Below are 24,457 nucleotides of genomic sequence, written 5' to 3' on the forward strand. Positions count from 1 at the left end.
GACAGTAGCTCAATCAGTAAAGAATCAGCCTGCAGTGAAGGAGACCCGGTTCAATCCCTGGGTCAGGAAGATCCCATGGAGAAGGAAATGGCAACACACTTCAGTACTCTTGCCTGGAAAAGCCCGTGGACAGAGGAGCCTGGCAGGCTACAGTATGTGCAGTCTCAAGAGTAGGACACGACTTAGCAACTAAATCATCATAGAGACAGAAAGTAGATTATTGATTTACAGAGTTTGAGGAAAGGATGAACATGGCATTTTGTCTCTTGGGTTTTTTTTGGGGGGGGTGTGGTGGATAACAGACAAATTCTAGAATTAGGGAATGGAGATAATTGTACAACCTTGTCAATATATTACACCAAAAACTACTGAACTTTGTACTTTCAAAGAGTGAATTTTATAGCATATAATTTCTATCTCAATTTTAAAAATAAAACATAGAAATGTAGTCCAAATGATTATTTTGGATTGACCATCTATAAATGGTGAAATTAATTCTTAATTGAGTAAGAGTGTCCCCCCTCCCCCAACCCATGCAAAAAAATATGCCTACCAGACCTCAGATTGTCATCTTATTTGAAATAAGGGCCTTTGCAAGTGTAATTAAGAAGAAGCTCAAGGTGAAATCATCCTGGATTTGTGTGGGTCCCAGATCCACTGGGGGGCTTCGCTGGTGGCTCAGATTGTAAAGAACCCACCTGCAATGTGGAGACCTGGGTCGGATCCCTGGGGTGGGAAGATCTCCTGCAGGAGGGCATGGCAACCCACTCCAGTATCCTTGCCTGGAGAAACCCCATGGACAGAGGAGCCTGGTGGCTACAGTCCATGGGGTCACAAAGAGTCAGACCCCACTGAACGATTAACCACAGCACAGCACAGCAGATCCACTGGAGCTGGTACTCAGCACTGAGTATAAAGCTTATTGTTTAAAACGTAGACCAGAACATGTTATAGGACATAATTACCTCTAATTAAGATTTTTCTCCTTGATGGTGAAAGAATTAAAAGAAAAATTAAACGGAATCCATTTTTCACTTAAGGATTGAACATTATATAATACCCCATCCTGTACCACCTAGAAGCACTGTGCATACACCAGTGGTGTGTGCTCCACATTTGAAAACGTTGCTTACTATGTTGATGCTGGAATTGGAAATTCTCAAGCCAGCCACAGTGACCAGAAACACAGGTTGTATAATCACATCATCCGAAGAGCAAAACTTCATTATGAGAATCAGGCTTTCTTGTGAAAAGGTTAAGTGGAAAGACGCTTCTAAATAATTTAAAATAACGCAGTGAAAAAATGATGAAGTCACTGAGACAAAACAGGAACAGACTCTACAAACACAGCCCTCAGCTTCCACTTGCTGCTTCCTGCTTCCGCTCTCTCTTCCTGCTTCCGCTCTCTCTTCCTGCTTCCGCTCTTAGCTACCGCTAGGGTGACTCCTCTTAACGCTTCCGGTTCACAGGGTTGTCTTGTGCCAGATGTCCTATGGCCACTCTCTCTACACTTAGCCAGGATCACGACTTAGGACATCTGCCCCAGAGCCTCTGATGGCGGGTCACTGTGTCCTTCACTTGAGAGGGTCACCCCGCCTGCTCCCACAGCACAGTCCCTCTCGCATCTTTAGCCACCTTCCATATTCCCCATGAGCGCAATGGAGCCTCAGGCTCCGGAATGGGTGCAGTCTAGGCCCCCTGCCCCGGCACTCCTGCAGCCCCTGCCAGCCAGGATGGGAGCAACTGCATGCTGATGTCAGAGAGCCTCCCCACACCCACCAGACCCACACCCCAAAGGTCAATTTCAAGGTGTGAGCGGGGTGTCCAGGATACTTACTCCCACACTTTCTCCTCACCCAGGGACACCTTCAGATGCTTCCCCTAGCTTCTTCCTTCATATTCAGATGTGTCCCTTCCCCTGGGCTATGTCTGCCCTTCGATTCTCTAGGGAAGCAAGCCTCTGTTTAGCTACCTCGTTCTGATGCCAGAAGGGCTTGGCGGAGGGAGGGGGTAAGAGCTAATGACTCAGAAGGGAAAATCGAGTGGGAACTATGCCGTAAGATATGGTTCTGCTACACAGATTCAACTGCTGGGTTTTTTCCAGATTCCTTTTCCCAATTGATCTGTCTCCAGACTCAGAAACATTCCATTTCAGAGCCCTCATCTGCAGAGAGGAAGGACATCACTGTTGCCAGTATGCACTATGTATAGCTGCCAGTGTATATGAAGTTAACATATTATTGCCAGGGGCATACACACGTGACATTTGGATATTTTCATTAAATCCTAAGTTTTCATTTCATTCTTCTCTATACTTATTAGAAGTCAAAGACCTTGAATCCAGGAAGCACATGGCCCCAGCCTGTCTTCCTATTTCCCTGCTTGGTGTGACAATATCCCACAGCATAACACACACCCTACTGCCATCTGATCCTTCTCAGTGAACACTTGTGTGTATTCATTTTCTCATCTTCTCTGAGCAAATGCCAATGCAAAAAAAAAAAAAAAACGTCTATATGATTCCTAATATTATAGTCACCCACACTTTGAAGAAATGTTTTTATTTTCTGCACATCACATCACCCCTTTTTGACTTGATTTTTCATTCAGCAACTATGGATGGCTTCATTTCAGATATTGAAGAGACACGAAGTTGATCTACCCTGCTGATCTGTGAAATTTGTTGCATTTTCTCACAGCTCTAAAAAATCAGAGAAAGTTTTCAGGTTTTTTTTCCTAGCATGTCCCTTATAAGGCTGTCACTCTTTTGCATAAATTTTTATGGAAGCAGAGACAAGGAACACAGCTGAGCACTTGCCTTAAGTTCATTGGTGTCAGCCAGTTTGGCTTTGAGCTCGGTGTTCAGCTCTCGACACACACTCAGCTCTTTCTGCAGCCTCTCCACCTTCTTCTGCAGCTTCCTGATGGTGACATTGGCCTCGTCCCTCTCCACCATCACGGCTGAGCGCACCTGCTTTTCCTGCTCCAGGTGGGCTATTTTCTGCCGGAGGAGGTTCATGTGCAGCTCTTTGCTCTCCAATCTTTCCTTCTGAGTCTTTAGCTGGTTTGATTTAAAAAAAAAGGATTTTTTTTTTTAGCTGTGATATTCCATTCATTTATTTTTTAGTTTTTTAAAATTTATTTAATTTTAATTGCAGGATAATTGCTTTACAGTATTGTATTGGTTTCTGCTAAACATCAACATGAATCAGTCATAGGTATACATATGTCCCCTCCCTCTTGGACCTCCCTCCTACCTCCCTCCCCAGAGGATTTTTTTAAAATAATCATTGAACAGTGAATATAAATGAATTCCTCAGATAATACTGATCTTTACACTTCAATAAGACTAATTTGTAAACCATCAAAAAAAGGTTATTGGATTCCTTTTCCTGATTGCATTTTTTTATACCTATTTTTCCAAGAATTAATTTGGTAGCTGCAAAGTATGAGACAAAAGAGCCACAGAAAATGCACCAAGGAGTAGGCTTTCAATGTCCCATTCCCTCCAACATGATGTGCATCGTAATAAAAATGTAAGATTACTTTTAAAACTACTAAAATGAGCTTATCAAGAGCAGAACATAATAAGACAGACAAAACCCTCTCCAACACCCCATGGCAACTATGCTCACACTGGTCTTTTCTGAAAGAAGATACAGTGCAAATTAGCACCGAATACCCAGACCAACTAATTTCAACCATTTAGAAACAGGTTGAGTAGCACCAAACATGGGATTTGATAAGTTTTTAAAATAAGCTACATGAAGGAGATTTTGAGGAAAGCTTTATTTATATATTGAAGATTTTAGAAATAGGTGTTAATTCACCTTCAAGAAGGTGTTATTTCATTAGTGTCTTTATTATACACCAGACCTATACCATCCTCAAACCAAGCTGAACAAGGTCTGCACTTGGCACTTAGCATTGCCAGTCAAACTTAATGAAAGAAATTGAAATGTTTTTTAGAAAAAGATTATAGACTCTAGAAGGAGGAAAAAAATCCTCATGGTCTTCACATGTCACAGTTAGTGAGTGGAATATTAAGTATAGGAACCTCATTCATCTATTACAGACACTGAAAATTGGAATCGTGTAGAAATATAGAATATTAGAGCTAAAAAAATCCCTTTTTCTCTAATTATATAATCTGCATTAGTAAAGTATTTGAAAGTGTGAAGAACTTTGTGAAATACGGCCTTAAATATCTTGCCAAGCAGGGACAAGCAATGTCCATGCCCACAATCTTTTTTTAACAAGGTTCTTTTAGTATTTCTGTAACTAACCTCCCTTCTCTGAGCTTCTTCCTGTCAAGTTCCACTCTATTGCAAATTTACCCTGGTAAATTCTGTACACTGGTCATTTTAATAATTATACAATACTTAAGAAAGAATAGTATTGGATATTGAGGAAAAATCAATTATCTGAGAACTTCAGAAGGAACTGCAGCTCAGTTTCATGTCTCTGATGGTAATAGGGATTGTCTGCCTTCTTTTATAAAATATTCCTTAAGACACCATAAGTGGAGGTCATATATGAATAATGCATCTTCTTTGAACCAAGAGTTAAAAAATGCTGTTTTAAAAAATTTCACATCATGAGATAGGTATCATTCTCATCTTAAATATGAGGAAATGAATACAGAAAGGTATATAATTTGTCTAATGTCATACAGCTTGGTGGAACCAAATTGGGAACCCAGATGTGAGTCATTAAGCAGCCTATACATGATAATTCTACCATAGAATTTTCTCCTAAGACATATTCTAATGATACATCTGTGTTTTCCTCTTTCTTTCCCCAATGCCAATAATTATATAACTAATAACTATGTTTTTATCCATCTCATCCATTCATTTATTTATGTAGTCTAAACTGTTTCTAAGTCTTCCTTTGAGTGAGTAGAAAGTAAGCGCTTCTCCCCTCTACTTTCTAGTGCAAGAGAGCTTATGTAAAGGCATAAGATTTTACTCTCCTCTTCTCCCACAGTCATAGAAATAGTGATTTTTTTTCAGCTAGGCAAATGGCTACAGAGTAAAGACTACAGTTTCCAGCCTCCCTTGCAGCTAGCTTTAACCATCAGAACACATTCTAGCTGTGGGAGATAAACACAAGTTCATGTAGAAAACTCTGGGAGCCTCCTTTAAAAGATAGCTCATGCATGTTCTTTTGCATTTCTCTTCTTCATCCGTTTCTTTTTTTAAACTTCTGCCTGGTCCTAGTTACTTCTGTGAACCATGGTCATAAGGACCAACTTAGGGATGGGAAATTGCTAACTGAAAAGAGCCTAGGTCCTTGGAAACTTTACAGAGCAGAGATGTCACATTGACCCTAAGCTGCTACTTCCAGAAATGTATGTTAGGGAAAAAATACCAAAACCAAAAAGCAAAACAACAACAAAACTACTTCTAATTGCTTGAGTCTGCAACTTTGGGCCTCCATTACTCATAGTTAAACATAGCTTTGGGTGATACATTTACTTTCCCTTCAGGCTTGAAATCAAGACTCAGCTTCTGAACACACATTTGCATGTTTCCTATCCACACTGGCAAATATGGTGGAAGTACATTATTTTTCAAGATTTAAGTTTCTCAGAATTTCCTTTTCACAACACCCGCAATATTCCCTACCTTTCTCTGTAAATTGTGGGCGATCGTCTTGTTTTCAATGACTGCATTGCTCTCGAGGCGGACCAGCTGCTCTGTGCGAGCTAAAACTACATCCAGACGCATGTCAAAGCCAAGTTCAGCAGCCATCTGGTCTAACTTCATTTTCTCTGAAAGCTGATCCAGAAATTTAAGATACTAAACTCGAGAACAAGAATAAAAATGGGACACAAGAGTAGAATTAATAAGCCATCTCACAGAATCTTCCTCTTTCTCCCAAGCTTACAGGGAGCTCTCATTAAACCCAATACACAGCCCAGCCCCTGACTCCAGTGCTTGGTGATGAATTCTTGAACCACCCTGCGAGCTCCATGTTCTGTTTCTTGTCCAAATTTTCTTGACTCTTCTGGTCCGTGGCCTTGATGTTTAGTCTCACATTACACACTCTTCTTAACCCTGTGCTGCTGTTTAGTCGCTAAGTCGTGTCTCACTCTTTTGTGATCCCATGGACTGTAGCCCCCCAGACTCTTCTATCCATGGGATTTCCTAGGCAGTAATACTGGAGTGGGTTGCCATTTCCTTCCACAGGGGATCTTCCCAACTCAGGGACTGAACGAGATCTCCTGCTCTGGCGGACAGAAAATTTACACTGAGCTACCTGGGAAGCCCTGCCATCTGACAAATGAGGCATGTCCCTGACTACATCCACATCTCTCTACTTTGGCTATATGATGCTGCTACCATGACCCTCCCAGCCCCTGGGATCTACTGGCTAATCCAGCCCCTGCAGACCAATCATCTACAGACCTTCCATGGCAGTTTTGTCCACCTAAGTGAGCCCTGGCCTCCAAGGTGGAAACTGACCACTTAGCCAACCACTTTACTCTCCCGGGGTTCTGGTTCTACAAACCACGCTAAAACCAGAGCTCTCCATGCAAACAAACATGGACAATGTTTTTAAGTTAAAATTCTTTAGAAAATGTCTTTAAAAGTTTAAAAAAAAAAAGTTTTTAAGTATCAAGGATAAAGGAACAACTTTTTTTTTTAAATCTTTGTTAAATTTGTTATAGTATTGCTTCTGTTTTATGTTTTGGTTTTTTGGCTGGGAGGCATGTGGGATCCTAGGGCCTAGGAATCAAACCCATACCCCCTGCATTGAAGGCAAAGTCTTAACCACTGGACCACCAGGGAAGTCCCAACATTCTAAAATACAGCTGTATCAGGAAAGTCAAAGTTCATAGTTTAGTAGGTTAAAGTCACAAAACTACCCCCAGGACCCTCCTCCACTTGATCTCTGGGGCTCATCTGATCACATTAGACATTAAATGCTTACTGAGTTCTTGACAGATTAATAAATCAACCAATGGGCTTTCTGTAACATAATTTCACGATTTGGGTTCTATCTTTGAAATTTCTTCTCATTGTAATAGCTCTTCATCCAACAGGCATTTTTAGGCAATTATATGCTGAAACAAGTATAGTTTTCTGATGACTGAAGCACGCCAGCTTAAAGCCCCAAACTACCTATATTTCAGTCATCAGGATGAAAGTATTTGTAAGTGTATATTTTCTAATTTTGTTGAAAAGCATACATAAAACTTCATCTTTCCTCTGTAAGTCACAGTCATTACAGGCATCATGGATGTATTGTGTGACAAAACTCCAGGCTGTGTTTGTCTCTGCATCATCAGTTTATCACTTCTTAATGCTCTGTCAGGCCCCCACCCCACTCCCAGCAGGGACTATTTCATTTCTAAACTATGCAAATGAAAGTGAAATAACTGCTATTGTTTGTATTTTAAATAAAATAGAGTTGGTAACTTTTCTGTGAAGGTATAAAAGCTTCATTTTCTATTTCTATTCCCCCATCCACTCAGCATGCCAAAATCTACCTACATCAGGCCAAAGGGGATTAAGATAAGAGGGAGCCAAGACCCCAAAGAGGAAGCACCTTTTCAAGAATCTTGCTGAAGCCTCAGAAAGTTAAAATTGCTGAAAGCCTTCCTGTACATTTTGTTCATTTGACTCACAATGAATCACAACTTAGTATGAATATATTCTATGCTGTGTAAATTTCAATTACCTGTATTTAAATTTAATCTCTGTACACCTTTGCTTTTCAATCTTACATGCCTAGAAAAAGCAAGAGAATTCAAAAACTACACATCTATTTCTGCTTCATTTACTATGCTAAAGCCTTTGACTGTATGGATCATAACAAACTGTGGAATATTCTTTAAATAGATGGGAAACCAGATCACTTTACCTGTCTTCTGAGAAATTGGCACTCAGGACAAGAAGCAATAATTAGAACAGAACAATGGACTGGTTTCAAACTAGGAAAGGAGTATGTCAAGGCTGTATATTGTCACCTAGTTTATTTAACTTCTATGCAGAGTACATCATTCAAAATGCTGGGTTGGATGAAGCACAAGCTGGAATCAAGATTTCTGGGAGAAATATCAACAACCTCATATATGCAGATCATACCACCCTAATGGAAGAAAGCGAGAAGAAACTAAAGAACCTCTTGATGAGGGTGAAAGAAGACAGGAAAAAAAGCTGGCTTAAAACTCAACATTCAAAAAACTAAGATTATGGCATCCAGTCCCATCACGTCATGGCAAATAGATGGGGAAAAGTAGAGATAGTGACAGATTTTATTTTCTTGGGCTCCAAAATCACTGCAGATGGTGACTGCAGCCATGAAATTAGAAGACATTTGCTCCTTGGAAGAAAAGCTATGAGAAATCTAGACAGTGTATTAAAAAGCAGAGATATCACTTTGCTGACGAAAGTCCATATACTCGAAGCTATGGTTTTTCCAGTAGTCTTGTATGGATGTAAGAGTTGGTCCATAAAGAAGACTAAGTGTCAAAAAAATTGACACTTTGGAATTGTGCTGGAAAAGATTCTTGGACAGCAAGGAGATCAAACCAGTCAATCCCAAAGGAAATCAACCCTGAATATTCACTGGAAGGACTGATGCTGAAGCTGAAGTTCCAATACTTTGGTCACCTGATGTGAAGAGCTGACTCACTGGAAAAGACTGATGCTGGGAAAGGGCAGGAGGAGAAGGGGATAATTGACAGAAGATAAGAAGGTTGGATGGCATCACCAGCTCAAACAACAAGAGCTTGAGCAAACTTTGGGAGATAGTGAAGGACAGGGAAGCCTGGCATGCTGCAGTCCATGGGGTCGCAAAGAGTGGGACACGACTTAGCAACTGAACAACAACATGCCTACTATCCTTATTGGGCAGTAAGGATACTACTACTAGTTTATAGGCAGTTACCTATGGGAGATTCACCATGGGCAGAATCAGTTTACACAACTTGCTTTCATAACTAAGAACTATTTTGACATGAAAATGTGAAAGTGTTAGTTGCTCAGCCATATCCAACTCTTTGCGACCCCATGGACTGTAGCCCGCCAGGCTTCCCTGTCTGTGGGATTTCCCAGGCAAGAATACTGGAGTGAGTAACTATTCCCTTCTCCAGGTGATCTTCCCGACCCCAGGCCTCCTGTATCGCAGGCAGACTCTTTACCATCTGAGCCACCAGGGAAGCCTGTATTTTGATATAACCTCTATTAAAATTAATGTCATCATAATGAAGGATGGAAGACACATTAAACTATCGAAAAGTCTTGTCTTTGATGTGCTTCTTCTATTATTTAAATAATATTTCTTGATTCTTGCTCTAAGCCCTGGAAAAAATCCAGAAAAAAGATTTTCCCAGGCCTCAAGAAATTCAGAGTGGATTGGAAAAGTCGAGTTAAAACATGGATATAAAAAGGGTGCTGAGTACCATGACAGAGCCAGGTACACGTTGCATGAAGAACTAAGCCTCTAAGGAAAGGTTTCCAGAAGAAGTGATAATGGAACTGAATCCGAAGGGACAGTTAATGGGACAGTAAGACAGTTATTTCCAGAAGAAGATGAGGAGAACATTTCTCAGAGAGACAAGCAAGGTGCAATTATGGGTTGCCAAGGGGGCTCTTCTTTTCTTAGACTACAGGACAAATTTGAATATGGACATCTTTGGACTCTGACCACTCATTGCATCCTACCAATACCCCGATGATCCCACTAGGCTTCTGGCTTTGCAACCACTGGCCTGAGAGATTGCAGGTGAGAGAAGAGCCTAGATTGAGGAACTGGCCATGTCACAGCCATATAAAGAAGGAATCAAGACCCAATCCTGAGGGAGGGCCATCCAGAGCCCTTGACCAGATGGAGGAAGGTAAGATTAGACATGCACTTTATTTTATTAAGACCATGCCAGGAGTGGTGGAGGATCAGTTAGAAAATTGTTTCCACATTCCATGCAAATGATCGTAATGCTCCAAACTAAAGCACTGCTTCTAAATTAGAGATGGGGAGGGGATATCTGAGATCTATTGTGGATATAATGCTTTAGGATTTACAGTGCTTAGGAATTGATTGAAAAGAGGGAGGCCTTGAGGATGACCCTCAGGATTTTGACTTGAGCAACTGGAGGCAGATTACATCATCACTGAGACAGAGAAGGACAAATTTGAGAGGGAAGAGTCATTTTTCTTTTGAATATTTACTGCAAGGTATTGGTGGAACCCATGGGTATAGATGTCCAGCCGTCAGATTTCTTCCAATTTAACATGTTAGTCTAGGTGCAGGATTTTCTGTCAAGCTCCAAATGTCAACCAACACACCTTTTTGAGACACCTGTTTGAGAATTTCCCTTCACTGCTTGATCCCAACCCTTATTATCTTCTCATCAAAAGTATTCTAAGAATCACCCAAAGAGCTCCTCCTTTAGCCTCTAGACTCTCAGAGCCACCCTGCCTTCAGAGAAACCTTTCTTTTAGTCAAAACCCTTCTATGGCTTTCCATCACCCACAGGATAAAGCCCCACAAGATCAGCCTGCCCTGGCTCACTGAGCACCAAGGCCATCTCCCTGTCACCCTCCAGTCCTTCATCTTTCCTGCCATCCCCCAGCCCCAAATCCCTTCCCCACCTCTTCTACGGAACAAGTTCCTACTCATTTTTTCTGGCCACTCTCCAGAGTCATCTCTCAGTTGAATATGGTTCATTTCCTTACACAATGAGATAGGCAAGAAGTAATTACTCCTTTATCTGAATTCCTGGTGAATTGTGTACCTTTCTTATAGCACTAACTGTACTGTGTCCTGATTTGCCCATCTCATCTATGACACTGGGATTCCCCATAGGCATCTCTTAAGCATCTTTACATATCCAACCGTCAATATAGGCAGTATGCTTCCTCAGTTTTTTAAGTGCAGAGAATGAATGCATGAGTGTCCAGAGTACAGATTTTTCAGCTGAAGAGTATTTTTCATGCCAAATTCTATGCCTCTGAGTGCCCGCTAAGTTGCTTCAGTCATGTCCAACTCTTTGTGACCCTATGGACTGTACCCCACCAGGCTCCTCTGTCCATAGGATGCTCCAGGTAAGAATACTGGAGTGGGTTGCCATGCCCTCCTCCAGGGGATCTTCCTGACCCAGGGATCGAACATGCATCTCTTTCAACTCCTGCATTGCAGGCAGATTCTTTACCACTGAGCCACTGGTGAAGCCCCCTGCACCTTGCATGAACCCGTTTATCCCTATAGATGCCCGTGATAAGGTACAAACATGTATCTTGCCATTCTGTTCAACAAAACCTCTCTCTGATCCTACTTTTCATAGCTTCATGCATGTTTTCTCTTTGGTCACCAGACTTCATTGTCATCTAAGTCTCTTGCTTTTCCCATAGTAGTCTCCCCTCATCCTAATGCAAACTGCCTTCTGTCCTTCACCACTCTGCTGAAACAGTTGCTCAGACATCACCAGTGGTCTTCTCAGGGTCAAATCCTAAGCATAGACTCCTTCTCTTCTCATTCTACTTTCCTTATCTCCCACTGAGTTATCACCGCTATCATTTCTGAGTCACCCTGTACTGCAATCTCAGCTGCACGGTGACATGATCTTTCTAAAACACTGTGATGTTCAAAAATTGCTTACTGCACTTCAGAGTCTGCAGAGTAAAGAGAACTCAGTCTTCACAACCCAAGCCATTCCAATCTGCTCTCCCACCATAGCCCCCCCAAGAATGTCAGGTTCCAGCCATATGGGAATAGCCACTCTGTGCCCTCTGAAGATACTTGCAACCTTTCAGACTTTTGTTCACTATTTCCCCTCTTTCTCTTCTTTCTCTCCACTAAAATCCAATTTATCCTTCAAAGATGAACTTGATTGTCTCCTTGCCTGTAAAATCCCCACCTTATCCAGAATTTATCATTCCCATCACTGGGCTCCTAAAGCACTCTATTGGTCAATATACCTATTATAATACTTAGAGCCTTATAGTACTGCACATTATTTGAACATCTGTCTCCTCTATTGAATCACGAGCTTTTACGGTCAAGAACTGTGTGTTAGGACTTTTCTGGTGATCCAGTGGTTAAGACTCTGTGCTCCCAATGCAAGAGGCACAGGTTTGATCTCTGTTGAGGAAGATCTCACATGCCCCATTGGAAAAGTCAAGAAAATAAGAACTGTGTGTTATTTATACCTTACACCCCAACCGTCAGTCTCGTATATAACAGGCATTCAATAAATACTTGTTGAATTTAAGTGAATTAATTTGGATCAAGGAAGCTTCAAAAATAGGAAGAAACACCAAAACAATATCCATTGTTCCCCGAAATTTACTCATGACTCAGAAGTTCACCAAGATACCAAAGTACTGTAAAATTCAAAATATTTATGTAAAATCTTATATTGCAGCAGATGTTTCCACCCATGAGCCGGCCCTCAGGTTATTACTTTTTGCTTCTCGAAATTCAAATCATCTCGCAGAACACCTCCAGAGACCAGCTCTTCCTCCAGGTGTGTTAGCTGACCCTGAAGAGTCTCCAACTTGTTTTCTGCTTTCTGGGCTCTCTGCAGGGCTTTCTGGTGAAACTGGGACTCATTTCCCAACTGTTCAACAAGCTTAGATATTTGGGCTTCAAGCTGGGAGACCATCTGGAAACAAAGACACAGAACAAGGATAAGCCTTGTTTCAGATGCAACAAAGTGTTAAAATCTAGTACTCAACCCCAAAGATACAACTATTTATAACTCCAATGTCCAGATTCTTTGTAACAATTAAATTTAAAAAACAGGTAGTTGTTAGCTGTCTATGACTCTGCTTGAAATAAATCTACATTCATTATCTAGCAAAATATTCTGGATTGGTATTTTTAATTTTTACATCACTCCTTAAAGAGGTGCTTTGGGAAGTCTTGGGGGAAAACCTTTACTCACCCCTAAAGCTACATTGGCCACATGGCATATGGGATCTTAGTTCTCTGACCAGGGAGCAAATCCACACCCTTTGCACTGGAAGCTCGAAATCTTAACCACTTGACTGCCAGGGAAGCCCCATTATTAATTAAGGAGTTTCAAAGCTCAGTTGGAAAGAGAGAAAAGCAAATATCATATATTAACACATATATGGGGAAATCTAGAAAAACGGTACAGATGAACCTGTTTGGAGGGCAGGAATAGAGCTGGAAATGTAGCGAATGGACTTGTGGTCACATCAGGGGAAGGAGAGGCAGGGACAAGTTGGGAGATTAGGATAGACATACATGTCTAAAATAGACAGCAGCTAGTGGGAAGCTGCTGCCCAGCGCAGGGAGCTCAACTACGTGCTTTTGATGACCTGTTAACAAATAGGGGCGATGGGAGTGGTTCAAGAGAAAGGGGATATATGTACACATATAACTGCTTCACTTCATTCTACAGCAAAACTAACACAACCCTGTAATGCAATTATACTCCAATAAAAAAGAAAAAAAGCTTAACCAGGAAAAAGAATTCAGACATTAAGTACTTTGAAAAACTATAACCACTTTCGAGAGAAACTCTTCTACCACATATGGCACATTCAGATTACACAGGAAGTTAACCATGATAGATAACCTTGGGCTGTAATTGAGAATTTTAGTGCAGAAACGTATTTCTCCAAGCTTCATTTAAAACTTTGTATTGAGTATTGGTTACTCATGCACTAAACTGCAGTGGTACTACCTCTGGGTTGCACAGTTAAGGAGCAAGGTCATTGTGTTAGCATTCAAAAGGTCAAAATTCCTTTAATACAATGAGTGAGCAGAGCAGAAGAAGGCAGAGGAATCTGACTACCACCTCCTCTTTTAGAGCATAAAGTCACTGTTTCTCCATTAAAGAACCCCAAACTCCCCCCAAACCCCCTACCTTACCCAATGCTTCCATCCTTTCCAGGAGTTTCTCTTCTTGTCCTGACCTTGCCTTAAACCAAGAACTTAAATTTACCAAACATCTCAGGTACACTTTGAGAATACTCAAACTGATTCCACCAAATCCCACTTTGAGAAAATGTTGAATTCAATTAAAAAAAATAAGTTTAAGGACATAAGTTTATTTGGTTTTGATGTTTTTTTTTTCTTTAAATTCCCATCCACCAATCTGCAAACAACCAAACCTAAAGATAAGAAGACATTCAAGCTGTGTTCAAATATTTTTAATTAGTTTATTTATTTTCATTGGAGGCTGATTACTTTATAATACTGTGTTCAAATATTTTAAAAGGCTATTATATAGCCAGGTCATGGAAGCAACCTAGATGCCCATCAGCAGACGAATGGATAAGGAAGCTGAGGTACATATACACAAGGGAATATTACTCAGCCATTAAAAAGAATTCATTTGAATCAGTTCTAATGAGATGGATGAAACTGGAACCCATTATACAGAGTGAAGTAAGCCAGAAAGATAAAGACCATTACACATGTACACATATATAAACTAACACATGTATATGTAATTTAGAAAGATGGTAATGATAACCCTATATGCAAAACAGAAAAAGAGACACAGATGTACAGAACAGACATTTGGATTCTGTGGGAGAAGGCGAGGTTGGGATGTTTCGAGAGAACAGCATCAAAACATGTATATTATCTATGGTGAAACAGATCACCAGCCCAGGTTGGATGCATGAGACAAGTGCTCGGGCCTGGTGCACTGGGAAGACCCAGAAGGATCGGGTGGAGAGGGAGGTGGGAGGGGGATCGGGATGGGGAATACATGTAACTCCATGGCTGATTAATGTCAATGTATGGCAAAAACCACTACAATATTGTAAAGTAATTAGCCTCCAACTAATAAAAATAAATGAAAAAAAAAAAGGCTATTATACAGAAGAACAATGGGATTTGTTCTGAGCTTACTTCAGAGTTCAAGTTGAGGACAAACAGGTATATATCAAAGATTTCTCTTTCTATGTAAAGAATTTTCCTCTGTCACCATAATTTCAAAGTAATACATATTCGTAAAAGATGCATTACGGACAAAAACAAACATGTAAATAAGCAAAACCTAATTCCCATGATCTCACCACCCAGAGGCAACAACTATTACTATTTTAAAATAATGTATTTGCATGTATTGCTAAAATATAATTGAGACATCATATATGCAGTTTTGAGGTTTTGTTTTTGCCTCATACGTTAGGCATCTTCTTATGTCAGGTAGTGAAGGACCAGTCCCTGGAGATGACTAGGATTTGGCCAACCATTTGTTAAGAATATTATGGGATGGACTGAAGTGCTACAATTGGGAAGGTTAAATTACTTGATCTCTAATATTGTGCTTCTAAGGCTTTCAAGTTCCCATGTCTATAATTCAATTAATTCTATACTCCTGAAGGTGCTTGAAATCAGATATTTGATGGCAAGCTGCTTAGTATCATATCCAAAGAATTACATTTCTGAAGGAAATTTCTACTTTCATTATACACTATGAGGCTCTAAGAACCCCTCTTTCATATTTTCTACCCTTTTCTGTTGTTCAGGCACTAAGTCATGTCCAACTCTTTGCAACCCCATGGATTGCAGCACACCAGGCTCCTCTGTCCTCTGCTATCTCCCAGAGTTTGCTCAAACTCATGTCCACTGAGTTCGTGATGCCATATAACCATCTCATTCTCTGCTGCCCCCCTCACCCTTTGCCTTCAATCTTTCCCAGCATCAGGGTCTTTTCCAATGAGTTGGCTCTTCATATCAGGTGGCCAAAATATTGGAGCTTCAGCATCAGTCCTTCCAATGAATATGCCGTTAGTACTTACTAATAGCAGATCTGATCTTAATGCAAAAAATGCATCAAGTACAAGACACAAAGTAACCTACAAAACAAGGGGCTGTCAAACAACAGATCCTGACTCTAATGATAGTATGTTGTACAACAGATGATATATGTTTCTGTGCAACTGAAAATGTTTCATATTGGACTCTTAAGTCGAAAGTAAGTCTTCCTACCTGAAGATTCTTTGACACTTCTATCCCATGGTTGACCTGGCAAAGAGAATGATGCCAAAGAGAAAACAAATGCAGAAAATCTCAGTTGCAAAGATGGGGAAACTGTGATCATTTAGCCACAATCAGCACACTGCAGACCTTACCAGAGGAGAGCCAAGTCTTCCATAGACATCAGTAAAGACGACGAGTGAGTGCAGTAACTGACTCAGGGAGTGATAATGATCCTGAAGGAAGACGCAGACACCCGATGTAGACTAGACTGTGGGATAGGGACTTTGGAGTCAGACAGTCCTGATTTCAAGTCCTCACCCTTCCCCAGACCAGCGTGTTAACTGAAGCAAGAAATTAACCTCGCTGAGACTCATACTTTGTTCTTATGAGTAGATGAGCTAAATTAATGATCATTGGATTAGCACAGTATCTCATACCCAATTGAAGCTCAACACATTGCATCCACTTTTATCATCAGTATTACTCCTTCAGTATGTGGGTTCATCCAATCCTACTCTTTTGTCGTAAGGAAGTTTGAGAAGTTTTTCAGGAATTGTCCTCTATCATATTTCTCAAGGGCTTCTCAGGTGTCTCAGTGGATAAATAATCCACCCGCAGCACAGGAGACGCAAGTTCAAACCCTGAGTTGGGAAGATCCCCTGGAGGAAAACATGGCAACCCACTCCAGTATTCTTGTCTGGAAAATCCCACAGACAGAGGAGCCTGGTGGGCTACAGTCCATAGGGTCGCAAAGGGTCAGACACGATTGAAGTTACTGAGCATGCATGTACATATTTCTCACACTGTTTTCAGATCATAGAAGATGTTTTTCCACTAGAAATCTTTCTGGGAAAGACAAGTAAGGAACAAATGTGTTGCATCGGAGGTGAGAGTGTCCCTCTTACATCTTCATCCTGTGCAGACCTGAGAGTGAGCCATGGAAACGGCAGACTCAGCAGAGTATGACTTTTACAAACATCAGTGTGGCTGACCTGGGCAGAACCTCCCCAGCTGTCCTGCCAAGATTCTGGTGTCCAGAGAGGAGCAAACAGCTGTGAACTACCCAATATTCTAGGCACCATAGAACTTAGCTTCAAATGCTTACCTAGATTTCTATGCATATGACACCACCAGGTCTTTTTAAAGTTAAATTTACATATTTTAATTCAAATACATTAATATTCCAATCTGACTCAGTTCTTGGGAACATCAAACACCAGTGACCAGGTGAATATGTCCCATCAAAACTGCAAAATCGTGTTGTGCTTTTCACACCAAGAAATCTAAAGAATCAGTAAGACTTTTTCCTTTTTTTTCTCTCTCCTTTTTCTTAGTATAATCTGTTAACATATCCCTGACACTCTGTGGGACAAAACATGCTAGGAATTTCAACACCAAAGATGTGGGGCTTCCCTGGTCATCCAGCAGCTAAGACTCCAAGCTCCCAATACAGGGGACCCAGGTTCCATCCCTGGTCAGGGAACTAGATCCCACATGCTGCAACCAAAGATGCCTCGTGCAGCAACTAAGACCCAGCAGAGCATATACATGTTTTAAGAAGTGTTGCCTACTGATGTTCTTCTGATTAAACCCTTAATTTCTATTTCTGTAAAAAACAAACCATGAGAGAGGCCTGGAATGGGCAGGGAAGGAGGGTGGCTTGTACTAAAGAATACATATCAATGGGCTTGAGTTTGAGAAAGCTCTGGGAGATGATGAAGGACAGGGAAGCCTGGTGTGCTGCAGTCCATGGGGTCGCAGAAAGTCAAACACAACTGAGCGACTGAAAAACAACATCACCATTAAAAAAAAAAAAAAAAAAAAAAGGCACTGAAATAAACTATAGTCCAAAAACAAGCAGCTTGGATTTTTGAAGCGAAATCATAATGCCCTAAGAGAACTAATTTATTTTCCAAGGACAAGGAGTTGTTGATTTCACCTGAGAGGCACTTCTGCCCTGAGATTAAATCCAGTGGAAGCACAAGAGCTCTAAGCTGAAGAAAAAGCCACTTGGGTCATTTAAGGGCCAGTGCCTTCTGGGCACAAACAACTCTTCTCTGATTATTCAAGCTAGATTTTCACTTAAGAAATATATAAAATGAGCTACCAGGAACCAATCAAACTGTCCTTCCTTCTTGTCATATGTATGGCCAACACTGTTGACTGGGCTGACCCTACACCACCACCAACGTGTATGTCAACTTCTGTTACGGTTTGAATTGGGTCCCCCCAAAAGAGTTGTGCTGAAGTCCCCTGGTGCTTCAGAATGTGACCTTATTAGAATTTTTACAGAGATAAGTTAAAATGAGGTCATGAGGATGGGCCCTAATCCAATATGACCAGTGTCCTCATTAAAAGGGGAATTTTGGACAGAGAGACACACACATAAGTGGAGGGAAAATTATATGAAGACACAGAGTGAATGTGATCCATAAACCAAAGAGTGTCTGAGGCTATCAGAAGCTAGGTGATAGGTTTGAAACAGATTTTCCCTCTAGGCACTCAGAAGACACCAATCCTACCAACACCTTGACTTTGGACTTCAAGCCTTCAGAGTTGTGAGACAACAAATTTCTGTTGTCTAAGCCACTTAGGTAGTGGTCCTTTGTCATGGCCATTCTAGGAAATTAATACACTTCAGAGGCTGGGAGAACTGAAACCTCTGTCCTTGGATTTGCCCAGATTGCCCTTGGAGCCAGGAGTGACTATGTAACATAATACTGGATGATGAAATATCAGTGCAAATGTAGCTGAAGCTTCTGGGTAAATGTTTGGTTTAGAATACTGGAGGATTAAGAGCTGAGCAGAGTGAAGAGATCAGAAATGGGGAGTAGGGGAGTTGTGGAAACATCTCAGGTTGTTTATGGTATCTCATTGAGTCCCCAGAGCTCTCACACTGGACTAAAAAGACTGCACTAGAGGAAATATAGCCTCGTGTGTGCTCTAAAGCAGAACAGAAGAGCTGTCTAGAAAAATGTTTGTGAGTCTGTACTAATTTGTCTGCAATTAAGGAGGCAACATGGGAATCACTCATGGTTAATTCTCAGCCAGATAATTAGCCAGCTAGGAAATATCTAAAAGTTCAAAACAAACAAAAAATGCTCGCCTCAATACTCTGAAATCTGAAAATATCATAGTTTCCTGTCATTGTGCAAGAAATCATTATTTCAAAAACACCTGTTACAAGTGTGCTGAAATTTCAAGGCTACATAACTGAAATACTCATTTAGAATTCCTGGGACCTCCACAATAGAACATTCCTCTAAGAGAGAGGCTTTCAGCTAGGGGCAGTTTCACTTCCAAGGGTCACTTGGCATTGTCTAGAGATATCACTGGGCTTCCCTGGTGGCTCACATGGTAAAGAATTTGCCTGCAAAGCAGATCTGGGTTTGATCCCTGGGTTGGGAAGATCTCCTGGAGAAGGGAATGGCAACCCTCTCCAGTATTCTTGCCTGGAGAATCCTGTGGACAGAGGAGCCTGGTGGGCTACAGTCCATGGGGTCGAAAAGAGTCAGACAAGACTGAGTCCCTAACACTAGAGGCATCACTAGGGCTTCCCAGGTGGTGCTAGTGGTAAAGAACCCACCTGCTAATGCGGGAGACGTAACAGACTCGAGTTTGACCCCTGATCTGGGAAGATCCCCTGGAGGAGGGCATGGCAACCCACTCCAATATTCCTGTCTAGAGAATCCCATGGACAGAGGAAGCTACAGTCTGTCGGATTGCAAAGTCGAATACGACTGAAGCAACTCAGCATGCACACACAGAGACACCACTGGTTGCCACCAATCGGGGAGAAGAGGAGGTACTATCGGTACCTAGTGGGTAGAAGCTGGAGATGTTGCTAAACACCCTACAATGCACAGAACCGCTTTTACAACAAGGGTATTCCAGCCCCAAATGTCAACAGCTGGGAAATCCTGCTCTAAGGTATAGTAAAGTACTTAAAAAGAAAATTAGGTTTTGCTATAATCAGAAGAGCATGGAATAAGTAGAAACCACTTTTTGAAAAATGTGTGGGTGGTGTCCTGAGTACCCAGAATTGCAAATCCAGGAGACTGAAAATGAAGAGCAAAGAGGTAAACAAGAAAAGCAATGTTCAGTGAGTCGGGCTCACGGTGAAGGGGAGGATTTGCCAGGCCCAGGGCACGTGGGTGTTACTCAGCTGGGGACTGTGCGTTTACCCCTGGCAGCTGGCAGGGGATGCACCCTCTGCAGCAGATTCATCAGTCTGTAAAGCTCCCATTCTTCAGAAACAGTTCTAAGACAATATATGAAATCCGTTTTCTCCTGATTTTACTTGAAGATGAGTCACACAAGATGCCAGCTACAAGCTTGATTTCAGGCTTTTAAAGAGTGAGGGCAGCTATTGAAAAAAAATTACAGGCTAGGAATGGCAGACAAAGGCACTAAAAAGGCTCTGACTCATTCTCATTTTTACGAGGAGAGGGGGAGGGCATAGCCAGCTTAACCAATTTACATCATTTTCTTTAGAAAATAAACATATACATCATGCTGACAACTTTATGCCATGTTTCACATGCTGGAATTAAAATAGTTTGAGGAAAACATTTGGAAAAATAGAAGAGGGAAGCAATAAAATTAAATGGCAAAGATCCATTGGCTATTGAAGTACATCTATTACTGTTCAAGGTAACTCACTTAATGAAGCTTTTCTCAGTCCTGTAAATAATTTTCTCCTCCAACCCAGGACCTATATGTGTACTGAACCACAAGATAGACTGAGTGACCATCAGAGACCCACACGTGTTACATGCGTATTAGTCGTGTTTGACTCTTTGTGATCCCCGGAGCTAGTCCACCAGGCTCCTCTGTCCACGGGATTCTCTAGGCAAGAATACTGGAGTGGGTTGTCACTTCCTTCTCAAGAGGATCTTCCCAACCCAGGGACTGCACCCGGGTCTCCTGCATTGCAGGTGGATTCTTTACTGTCTGAGTTACCAGGGAAGCCCACGCATGTTATGGGGCGAACATTTTCTATCCACAGAGAGAGTCCTACACTTGGACAAAGAAATAACTGGGGCTGCTGCTGGAGCATGGGTGAATTTTGCAGTTTTCAAAGGGAATTTTAAATTTAAAATTAAAATTTTAGAGCGTTAAAGGAAATTTACAAATGTAACCCTGAGCTGTGTGTTAGTGATCACTCTGAGTTTTATAGGAACGTGAAAAGATGAAAAAGTTCATTTTCTCCTTTTGAGCAAAGAATGAACTCAAGAGAAGAAATAGTTCCTAATGGAATTAAAGGATTATATTAATGAATATCACAGAATTTGGATGTTATCTAGTTAAAAACCTCATTAATTAGGACTTTAAAATCTGGATTTAATGACAATTTAAATAAAGTCTGAGCTGAACCTGACACGGCTAAGCAAAGCTTTATGGGAAAGAAGAATTGTTAATAATAGAAATAAGATAGCAAAATTAAGCAAGCTTCAATCATATGTGTGATTTTTTTTAATTTTTGAATCCACTTGTTCAACAGGTCCCCTAAAAGACTGTTGCAGGTCACTAGGAAAAGGAGAGAGAAGGTGAGAGATGAGGCGGGGCCAGGAAAGCAGCAGTCAATATTTATCATTGCTATTGGCCAGACAGTGCGTTAAAGGCTTCATAACAATTTTTTTTTCATTTAAAGTTTACAACAAACAATACCCTTAAGAGGCAGATCTGGTTACAGGCCTAGCAACTCTTATCTGCAATTCCAAAATCCAATAGGATCTGAAAGCTGACTTTTTGTTTTTCCCCAAAACTCATTGGCTGGCAAAGCTTGACCTGACAGGATGTGGCAACAAACCCTGACCTGAAGTGACCGAGGCTCTTCACTGTCCTGGTGGATCCCAAGAAGCCGAGCTGCTCACGCTTTTGCCCCAGAAGATGAACGTGGTTGATTATGGAAAGCTCACCGGAACCCACTGAGGAGTAACGTGTACAGGTCCCTTCTCCACTACCTTCCTGGGGACTATGTGACATTTCTGAATGCTGAAAACTTCTGAATTCGAAAACCGCAGCAGACAAATGGTATACAGATGAACCTGCTGCAGCACAGGAATAGTGACACAGTGGCAGAAAACGGACAGATGGACACAGCGTGAGAGGGGGAGGTTGGGATGGAAGGGAGTACATTTACATATATACACGTTGCTGGTGTTCAGTCGCTGAGTCGTGTCTGACTCTGTGACCCCATGGGCTGCCCCACGCCAGGCTTCCCTGTCCTTCACCATCTCCCGGAGTTTGCTCAAACTTATGTCCACTGAGTCAGTGATGCCATCCAGCCATCTCATCCTCTGTTGCCCCCTTCTCCTCCCACCCTCAATCTTTCCCAGTATATACACTATTGTGTGTAAAATAGATAGCTAGAGGAAAGCTACTGTATATAGCACAGGCAATTCAACTCACTGTTCTCTGATGACATAGAGGGGTGGGATGGGGGTGAGGTGGGAGGGAGGTCCAAGAGGGAGGGGATAAATGTATACACAGGGCTGACGCACGTGGTTGTATAGCAGAAAGTAACACAACACTGCAAAGCAATTACACTCCAATTAAAAAAAGAAAAGAAAAGGAAAAAAAGCTCACGGCAGCCCCAAGGGTTTCAGATAGGGGTGTGGATCCTGGACTGTCCCTATGCAGTAGTCCAGGAAAAATAAAATCTCAGAGGCTGTCCTCTCAGGAACCTCACATCTGAAGCAAGTGAGCGTGCAGTAGAGACAAAATTCAGCATGGGTAGATCTGCATCCAGAACTCACATCATTCACAGTGAGATGTGACTTCAAAAATATAATATATAATTGAAAGTAGGATTCTTTACCACTGAGCCACCTGGGAATCCCTGAAAGTAGTACAACCACATTTAAATGCTACTTTTAACTAACTTGGGCTTCCCTGGTGGCTCAGATGATAAAGAATCTGCCTGCAATGCAGGAGACCCAGGTTTGATCCCTGGGCTAGGAAGGTCCTCCAGAGAAGGGAATGGCAATCCACTCAAGTATTCTTGCCTGGAGAATTCCACAGACTGAGGAGCCTGGCGGGCTAGGGTCCCCGGTGTTGCAAAGAGTTGGACACGACTGAGTGACTAAATGCTTGGAGAAGAAACACTTTGACTAACTCAGACAACTCACTCACTGAATATGCTAAATGAAGGAGCTAACTGTCCTTAAGCTTGTAAGCCTCCAACCCCCACTCACCTGTTTCCCACTCTCTTCCTGGCTGCCCATTTCTCGAATCCTCTCCAGAATGGCATTCTCCGAGGGCCTAAGTGTGCCCGAGCTGCCCCTCAGCAGGGCTGCTATCTTCTCCCTAAATGAGCAGAGCTCGGTCTGGGAGGCCGCAGTTGCCTCCAGACTGGCCTTCAGACTCTTCTCCAGCTCCAAAGAGTTCCTCTTCAAAAGGCTCAGCTCCTGCTTTGAGGCATCCCAGACCCGCTGACCAGCAAGCAGCCTTTCTTGGAAGACCTTAACTTCCCTTTCAAGAGCTTCTTTGGCCTCCACGGCACCAAGCAAGTCCTAAAATAATTATGGAAAGTGAAGACAATAGCATTAGTAGCCAAAGAGGAGAGGCTGCATTTGCTTCTCATTTATCTTGCTTACTGATGACTTCAAGGAGCTAGGGTTAAATCCTCATTCCATACTTCATTCTAGGTGCCCTATCCTCTCTTCATAAGGACATTAAATTGCAGAACTATGTTAGGTGAATTTAAGTGTCTGAAAAAGAGAAGGGATATAAGATCAGGGCTAGAGAACTGAACTGTGGACAGTCTGGGGAAGGAAAAGGTAGGATATATTGAGAGAGTAGCGTGGAAACATAGACACTACCATAAAATAGATAGTCAGTGGGAATGTGCTACATGACTCAGGGAGCTCAAATCGGGGCTCTGTGACAACCTAGAGGGGCGGGATGGGCTAGAAGGTGGGAGGAAGGCTCAAGAGGGAGGGGGCATGTGTATACCTGTGGCCGATTCATGTTGACGTACGGCAGAAACCAACACAACACTGAAAGCAATTATCCTTCAATTAACAATAAATACATTTTTTAAAAGTAAGTGGGAAAAAATCAGGCCTAGGGACAAAAAAAAAGGAAACTGACATATAAGACTTTTCTCTATGGACCTCTGGAGAGATTTAATAAAAATAAATCGCTGGCTAACATACTAGTAGATTCGATCCATATATAGAATGTGTTTACAGGGCTATGTGTTCTCAAGCTTGGTACAGATGGAAATTGATGTTGAGGAAACAGTCAACTCTCAGAGTCCTAATTAGCCGCTAAAAATTATTTGAATGAAGTTAAGTAACAGAGCAGAATTATCACAAAGCATCATTGTACAAAAGAGAGTAAGACCTTTCTTCCACTATTCATTGACTGTGTATCTCCCTGTCTGATAAAGACAACACTAATGCTGGTAGGCCCTGAAGAAATGAAATGGGAAGGAATAGTCAGTTTTTGGGTGGGAGGATTAAAAATGGAGAGAGAGAACCATACTGAGAAGAATAACTTTAAAGAATATGTATGCTCAGGTTTGTAA

The 24,457-nt window shown here is 41.6% G+C and overlaps 1 protein-coding gene across 3 annotated transcripts in view; it reads right to left on the bottom strand.

Moving 5' to 3' along the window:
* The window catches only part of CCDC170 (coiled-coil domain containing 170), an 89,012-nt gene that overhangs the window by 12,044 nt on the left and 52,511 nt on the right, over positions 1-24,457 (bottom strand). For all 3 annotated transcript variants that reach the window (XM_065931109.1, XM_065931110.1, XM_065931111.1), the window contains exons 6-9: positions 23,121-23,438; positions 12,416-12,616; positions 5,631-5,804; positions 2,819-3,061 (exon numbers count right to left, since the gene is read on the bottom strand). In XM_065931109.1, the coding sequence (XP_065787181.1) occupies positions 2,819-3,061; positions 5,631-5,804; positions 12,416-12,616; positions 23,121-23,438 (936 nt within the window). The remainder of the gene's footprint in view (positions 1-2,818; positions 3,062-5,630; positions 5,805-12,415; positions 12,617-23,120; positions 23,439-24,457) is intronic.

The sequence above is a fragment of the Muntiacus reevesi genome, chromosome 3 (assembly GCF_963930625.1).
Source record: "Muntiacus reevesi chromosome 3, mMunRee1.1, whole genome shotgun sequence".
Classification (NCBI taxonomy): Eukaryota; Metazoa; Chordata; class Mammalia; order Artiodactyla; family Cervidae; genus Muntiacus; species Muntiacus reevesi.